This window comes from Nannospalax galili, unplaced genomic scaffold (assembly GCF_000622305.1).
Source record: "Nannospalax galili isolate Female #2095 unplaced genomic scaffold, S.galili_v1.0 scaffold24442, whole genome shotgun sequence".
In the NCBI taxonomy this organism is placed as follows: Eukaryota; Metazoa; Chordata; class Mammalia; order Rodentia; family Spalacidae; genus Nannospalax; species Nannospalax galili.
The window spans coordinates 1-8,235 of NW_008348196.1; the positions used below are offsets into that span (position 1 = coordinate 1).

At 40.8% G+C, this 8,235-nt stretch overlaps 1 protein-coding gene across 1 annotated transcript; it reads left to right on the forward strand.

The window, feature by feature from the left end:
- Positions 1 to 4,036: 4,036 nt before the first annotated feature.
- LOC115072329 (inter-alpha-trypsin inhibitor heavy chain H2-like) lies at positions 4,037 to 7,881 on the forward strand. Its single transcript, XM_029569104.1, has 3 exons — positions 4,037 to 4,111; positions 5,599 to 5,768; positions 7,739 to 7,881. Exons 1-3 carry the CDS (start codon positions 4,109 to 4,111, stop codon positions 7,845 to 7,847), a joined length of 282 nt encoding a protein of 93 aa, XP_029424964.1. The 5' UTR covers positions 4,037 to 4,108; the 3' UTR covers positions 7,848 to 7,881.
- Positions 7,882 to 8,235: the final 354 nt, after the last annotated feature.

Consider the following 8,235-nt stretch of genomic DNA (forward strand, 5'->3'; position numbering starts at 1 on the left):
TGTTTAGAAGGCCCTACCCCATAAAAATAGGGCAGAATAAATCATTAAAATCAACCCCAAACCTTTCCTTCTGTGTATGTTTTGCAACTAGATTACCAGTACACTATTTCTTGGTTCATCTCTGTACTTTTCAGGGAAAAAAAATCAGTATTTATTTATAGCGCCTTCATCTACTTGCAAGCCAAGGGAAATAAGAAGAACCTGCGTAGAAGCTTCCAAAGTCTTTAGGGAAATAGACATTGTGACACCCAGTTCTACCATCAGACTACAGGAATCTGCCATTTTCTTGGACTCCATGGCTCTCTGGAGCCTTGTGTATCCTGGGAGGATGGGGCAGGAGGGAGAGCAGCCATGAAAATGTGAAGGCAAGTCCAGATCGCCCAGCTCTTACCTCGCCCATCCAGCGGTCTTGCCCTTTGCTCTTGCCTGTGAGTAAAGAGCTCGGCCCACAGTTTTCTCCTTAATGGAACTTGTAAATGTCATGCCATCCACAGTCCTAGAACAAGACAGAAGTCAACAGTTGGCCAGATAAGTAGCTCAGAAAAACTAACAAATGACAAGCAACCAGCTAGATTTCATGAATGGAGACAACAATCATTTTGAATCTACAGGCAGCAAGAAGAAAGATATTTAGATAATTTATAGACAGGACTCTTATTTTATTTAATTTTTGTGATTTTTCATACAATATAATTTGATGGTATTTAGATACTGTCCCCTATCTACACCTCCCCCCTCTGCCTCCCACCCAATTTAATGTTCTCTCTCTCTCTCTCTCTCTCTCTTTCTCTCTCCCCCTCTCTCTGTTAGCCTACAGAGTCTGATTTGTGTCCCCAAATGTCCTTGGGTTGTGATTTGAGAGGTTAGGCTGGGTTTTAACTCCCCAAATTTCTCTCAAGTACTATTATTTGTGTTTAAGTTTTTCCATATTCAAATCTCATGCTTTGAATGAAAAGATTTTTGGGGGTGAGATAAGTCTTTTGAATGACACTGATAACTAGGAGACGTGGCTGACAAGTCACTCATTAGCGGATTTCCATTTGACTTATCAGATCATTTTTTCTGGCAAAGAATTAAAGAATTAAACATAACTGGAGGTAAGAAATGGATTGAACATTGGCAAAATTCATAGATTGAATTCTCTATTCTAATCTGATAGCTTAGAAGGTGAGGATGTTCAGAGACAATTAGATCATGAGAGTGGAACCCTGATAAGTAGGATGAGGATGTTTTATTAAAAACTGGGAATCCTAAGAGCTCTTGTGCTCCTCTCCACCATGGGAAGGCAGCACAAATGAAAGTCATCTATGAATCAGTGAGACTGCACCAGGCACCAGATCGGCACCAGACTGTACCTTGCTATTGAATGTACCGTACCAGCCTCCAGATCTATGAGAAACAAGAGTAACTTTTGTTGTTTACACCTACCCAGCCCTATAATATTTTCTTATGGCAGCACCAACTGATTAAGACATGGCTGGATGCTGTCTTGTAAGGATGAAAATATGTGAAAAGTCCATGGTGAGCCCCTTCTAAAGTTGCTGTTTCTCTCCCCAGTATCTCCCTCGGGGACCTCCATCTTCTTTCATATCTCTGTCTACCCATCTTACTGTTAGCTGGATAGTACCTAATCCTTACTAAGAAATGGTGGAAAGAATAGAATTCTAGAATTTTAGGTGGAAGCTTAACAGTACTTAAATGGGCATCTCTCCTAAAGAAGCATTTAGAAATAGATGGGAATGCTCATGGTTACAACAGTGATTATAAAGTGCCACTGGTATTTATAGGCCACAAGAATGCTAGACATGCTCAAATGGATAATATTAAGTATAAGAAATAAGTCTAACAGAGCTGTCAACCATTTTGTCCTGGAAAGCAGTGACTAAGGAAAAAGACAAGTGTAGCCAGATTAATCCACTTGTCAGAGACATAGTAGAGGCATTCAGACACTGGATAAGACATTGGGTTTAATTACTGGTTCTCAATAAAGAAATGATTGACATGGCACTGACTTACTGAAAATACACTCATATGTGGTATCCTATAAGCTAGAGGAAACTTTACATATTTTTATTTCACAGAGAAAGTATATTTCAATGCAAGTATGTAGAAGATGGTTACCATAGAGATAGCCTTAAGTTTGCTTTAATATACTATAAGTGAAAAGCAAGGGCTGAAGAGATAGCTTAGGCAGCAAAGTGCTTGCCATGCAAGCATGAGTTTGATCCTCAGCACCCGCATAAAAGCTGAACGTGGTGGTACATGCTTGTATTCCCAGCACTGGGGATGAAAAGACAGGTAAATCTCCGGAGCTCTCTGGTAAGTTCTAAGCCAATGAGAAAAAAGATGGATAGTACCCTAGAAGACACCCAAGGTTGATCCCCCTTCGACAAATTTTTCATAGATCTGATGCTTTGAGTAGAAACAAGCACAAGGTCCCATCCCAAGTGACTCTTGTTGTGAAGCAGGACCATAGCTCAGGAAGCGAGATCCACATGAGCAGTGGATCACTAAGGTCCATCTTAATGGGAGGACTTTTGATTCCAAGATAGAGAAGTAGCTAGTTCCTGATTCTTCATAAAAGTTACTCACATGGAGAAGTTGGAGATGAAGGCTCCTTTAGGGATCTGAACATCAAACACGACATTTCACGGCTGTGGGGAATTGTTCACTAACTTGCTCTGGATGATGGCTGTGGCCATTCAAGAAGTAATGGTGGATTGGACTTTGTAGCTATAAAGAGTTACTTGATCACCATCCTCCTGAAAATGGCAAGAATGAATAACAGCACTAATACAAAGGCCACATGGAATGCTACTATGTATACGGTGTTACAAGGGGTGTCTTTTACTTGGTATGAAAAATTGTAAGGCATTTGATAAATATATAACCCAAAGAATTGCTAAGTAGTGTTCTAACTTCTTGCAGCACCCCAAAGGAAGAAGTTGTGAGATATCTCCATCCTTTTCTCCCTCTCTCCATTCTTCTGCCTCCTTCCCTCCTTCCCTTCCCCTCCTTCTTCCCTTTCCCCTTCCTTCCTTCCTTCCTTCCTTCCTTCCTTCCTTCCTTCCTTCCTTCCTTCCTTCCTTCCTTCCTTCCTTCCTTCCTTCCTTCCTTCCTTCCTTCCTTCCTTCCTTCCTTCCTTCCTTCCTTCCTTCCTTCCTTCCTTCCTTCCTTCCTTCCTTCCTTCCTTCCTTCCTTCCTTCCTTCCTTCCTTCCTTCCTTCCTTCCTTCCTTCCTTCCTTCCTTCCTTCCTTCCTTCCTTCCTTCCTTCCTTCCTTCCTTCCTTCCTTCCTTCCTTCCTTCCTTCCTTCCTTCCTTCCCTCCCTTCTTCCCTTATCTTAGAATCTAAGCAGAAAATGAATGTGGGAAGCAAGATAGCCTGAGAAAGTTCAGGAAATAATTCCTAATGTAGAACCATAACTAGAGGAAGGAGACAGAATCACAGGGTTGGAAGAGGATCCTGGCTGTGCCTTTAGAGTGAGAAGCAACAAGGGGAGCCGTGCGGTGAACTCTACATGCAATACCCCAAACTCCACGTTGCTACCTATTTTCTTCGGTTTCATCGATTACTGTTTCATCTTTTACCTTCAGTTCTCTTCTCTTTCCCCAAACTAAAATAAGCTAAGAGAATGCTGAGGCATTGTCCTGGAAAGAACATTTTGATGAAATTATTTGTCTAATACTTTGTATCACCTTTTGCATTCTTCTCTTCAGACCCTGTCTCAAAAAGACCAAAAAAAAAAAAAAAAAAAAAAAAAAAAAGGACGCCTGTTCTCAAAACAGTAAAGCTGGCCTAGGGATTGGTAATTTCATCTAGAAAGTTCTGCCAAAGTTGAGACCTGAAAACTTTGATGATATTATACCATAGAGCAATGCACAGGCCAACAAAAATGACAGAACATTGTTCAGAGAAACACATTCCTGTTTCCAGAATATTCCATATTTATATGGTTCCAATGAATGAATTATAGCATGGAAGTGAAGGAAAATACTCTTTTGATGAAGAAAATGTTTTTTGCTCTTGAGTAATAAGTGGCATGTGGTTGAAGGATGATTTTCTGACTTCTTTTCACAGAGAAGTCTTTCTGAAGACTCAGGAGAGAAGATGGTAAGTTTGCTTTGGTTGAGTTACACATTGACGTCTGAGTGATTTTCCTGTTAACTATTACCTGAAAATCAATTCAGCTGTCTCCTTTGTCTTTGTCATTGGGAGTATTTATCTGACTTTTGAAACACTTCCTTGCCCAATTCTGTTTGGAAGAGTTTCTGAAATTCAGAATAAGAGTGCAGTACTTGCAGACCAGGGACCACTGGGAGAAGAAAAGGCCCCGTCTCATCCTCTCAAGTTTAATCAATGACGTAGGCTTCACCCAACGACATGTATGCATCCCCACTTAACAGCTTTGGTTTTAAAATATGACACCTGACAGCAATAGAGTATAGAAGAGTGACTCTAGAAAGCAACTGTTAAAGGTGACATGGCTCGATATCCAGGAATGTCCAAAGTAGACCTTCCTATGACAAGAGAACATCCAAAGGAAATGATTTATGTTGGCTTCCTGTTCTGGACTAAGAGAGTCCATTGGAAACAAGACGGAGGGCAAATAAATTGACCTGGATTTTATCTTAGTTTGAGATGGGCTGGGGGCTAACTAGTTAGAAGGTTTAAGCCTTGACAACAAAGTTTGGGGGATGAGACCTAATATGGAAATAAGCAAGCTCTTGGAGGAAGGAAAAGCAAAATCTAATCAGTCACACAATTGCTGCGGATCTGAAGGCATATCCCAAAGATGTTTTTCATGCCTTGCTTTTGATCACACTGATATTTTGCTTTGACTTTGTTTTTTTGCACCGGGGCTGCCTTAAATCTGAAGAGAAGAATGCAAAAGGTGATACAAAGTATTAGATAAATAATTTCATCAAAATGTTCTTTCCAGGACAATGCCTCAGCATTCTCTTAGCTTATTTTAGTTTGGGGAAAGAGAAGAAAACTGAAGGTAAAAGATGAAACAGTAATCGATGAAACCGAAGAAAATAGGTAGCAACGTGGAGTTTGGGGTATTGCATGTAGAGTTCACCGCACGGCTCCCCTCGTTGCTTCTCACTCTAAAGGCACAGCCAGGATCCTCTTCCAACCCTGTGATTCTGTCTCCTTCCTCTAGTTATGGTTCTACATTAGGAATTATTTCCTGAACTTTCTCAGGCTATCTTGCTTCCCACATTCATTTTCTGCTTAGATTCTAAGATAAGGGAAGAAGGGAGGGAAGGAAGGAAGGAAGGAAGGAAGGAAGGAAGGAAGGAAGGAAGGAAGGAAGGAAGGAAGGAAGGGGAAAGGGAAGAAGGAGGGGAAGGGAAGGAGGGAAGGAGGCAGAAGAATGGAGAGAGGGAGAAAAGGACGGAGATATCTCACAACTTCTTCCCTTGGGGTGCTGCAAGAAGTTAGAACACTGCTTAGCAATTCTTTGGGTTATATATTTATCAAATGCCTTAGAATTTTTCATACCAAGTAAAAGACACCCCTTGTAACACCGTATACATAGTAGCATTCCATGTGGCCTTTGTATTAGTGCTGTTATTCATTCTTGCCATTTTCAGGAGGATGGTGATCAAGTAACTCTTTATAGCTACAAAGTCCAATCCACCATTACTTCTCGAATGGCCACAACCATCATCCAGAGCAAGTTAGTGAACAATTCCCCACAGCCGCAAAATGTCGTGTTTGATGTTCAGATCCCTAAAGGAGCCTTCATCTCCAACTTCTCCATGTGAGTAACTTTTATGAAGAATCAGGAACTAGCTACTTCTCTATCTTGGAATCAAAAGTCCTCCCATTAAGATGGACCTTAGTGATCCACTGCTCATGTGGATCTCGCTTCCTGAGCTATGGTCCTGCTTCACAACAAGAGTCACTTGGGATGGGACCTTGTGTTTGTTTCTACTCAAAGCATCAGATCTATGAAAAATTTGTCGGGGGGGATCAACCTTGGGTATCTTCTCGGGTACTATCCATCTTTTTTCTCATTGGCTTAGAACTTACCAGAGAACTCTGGAGATTTACCTGTCTTTTCATGCCCAGTGTTCGGAGTACAAGCATATACCACCACGTTCAGCTTTTATGTGGGTGCTGAGGATCAAACTCATGCTTGCATGGCAAGCACTTTGCTGCCTAAGCTATCTCCTCAGCCCTTGCTTATACTTATAGTATATTAAAGCAAACTTAAGGTTATCTCTATGGTAACCATCTTCTACATACTTGCATTGAAATATACTTTCTCTGTGAAATAAAAATATGTAAAGTTTCCTCTAGCTTATAGGATACCACATATGAGTGTATTTTCAGTAAGTCAGTGCCATGTCAATCATTTCTTTATTGAGAACCAGTAATTAAACCCAATGTCTTATCCAGTGTCTGAATGCCTCTACTATGTCTCTGACAAGTGGATTAATCTGGCTACACTTGTCTTTTTCCTTAGTCACTGCTTTCCAGGACGTTGTAACCATGAGCATTCCCATCTATTTCTAAATGCTTCTTTAGGAGAGATGCCCATTTAAGTACTGTTAAGCTTCCACCTAAAATTCTAAAATTCTATTCTTTCCACCATTTCTTAGTGAGAATTAGGTACTATCCAGCTAACAGTAAGATGGATAGACAGAGATATGAAAGAAGATGGAGGTCCCCGAGGGAGATACTGGGGAGAGAAACAGCAACTTTAGAAGGGGCTCACCATGGACTTTCCACATATTTTCATCCTTACAAGACAGCATCCAGCCATGTCTTAATCAGTTGGTGCTGCCATAAGAAAATATTATAGGGCTGGGTGGGTGTAAACAACAAAAGTTACTCTTGTTTCTCATAGATTTGGAGGCTGGTACATTCAATAGCAAGGTACAATCTGGTGCCGATCTGGTGCCTGGTGCAGTCTCACTGATTCATAGATGACTTTCATTTGTGCTGCCTTCCCATGGTGGAGAGGAGCACGAGAGCTCTTAGGATTCCCAGTTTTTAATAAAACATCCTCATCCTACTTATCAGGGTTCCACTCTCATGATCTAATTGTCTCTGAACATCCTCACCTTCTAAGCTATCAGATTAGAATAGAGAATTCAATCTATGAATTTTGGCAATGCTCAATCCATTTACCTCCAGTTATGTTTAATTCTTTAATTATTTGCCAGAAAAATGATCTGATAAGTCAAATGGAAATCCACTAATGAGTGATTTGTCAGCCACCTCTCCTAGTTATCAGTGTCATTCAGAAGACTTATCTCACCCCCAAAAATCTTTTCATTCAAAGCATGAGATTTGAATATGGAAAAACTTAAACACACATAATAGTACTTGAGAGAAATTTGGGGAGTTAAAACCCAGCCTAACCTCTCAAATCACAACCCAAGGACATTTGGGGACACAAATCAGACTCTGTAGGCTAACAGAGAGAGGGAGAGGGAGAGGGGGAGAGAGAGAGAGAGAACATTAAATTGGGTGGGAGGCAGTGGGGGGAGGTGTAGATAGGTTACAGGATCTAAATACCATCAAATTATATTGTATGAAAAATCACAAAAATTAAATAAAATAAGAGTCCTATCTATAAGTTATCTAAATATCTTTCTTCTTGCTGCCTGTAGATTCAAAATCATTGTTGTCTCCATTCATGAAATCTAGCTGATTGTTTGTCATTTGTTAGTTTTTCTGAGCTACTTATCTGGCCAACTGTTGACTTCTGTCTTGTTCTAGGACTGTGGATGGCACGACATTTACAAGTTCCATTAAGGAGAAAACTGTGGGCCGAGCTCTTTACTCACAGGCAAGAGCAAAGGGCAAGACCGCTGGATGGGCGAGGTAAGAGCTGGGCGATCTGGACTTGCCTTCACATTTTCATGGCTGCTCTCCCTCCTGCCCCATCCTCCCAGGATACACGAGGCTCCAGAGAGCCATGTAGTCCAAGAAAATGGCAGATTCCTGTAGTCTGATGGTAGAACTTGGTGTCACAATGTCTATTTCCCTGAAGACTTTGGAAGCTTCTACGCGGGTTCTTCTTATTTCCCTTGGCTTGCAAGTAGATGAAGGCACTCTAAATAAATACTGATTTTTTTTTCCCTGAAAAGTACAGAGATGAACCAAGAAATAGTGTACTGGTGATCTAGTTGCAAAACATACACAGAAGGAAAGGTTTGGGTTTTATTTTAATGATTTATTCTGCCCTATTTTTATGGGGTAGGGCCTTCTAAACA

What these genes read in the sequence shown, in the direction of transcription:
- LOC115072329 (XM_029569104.1), top strand. An exon ending in TTCATCTCCAACTTCTCCAT is followed by an intron (nt 5,769 to 7,738) that starts GTGAGTAACTTT and finishes GTCTTGTTCTAG; the next exon opens with GACTGTGGATGGCACGACAT.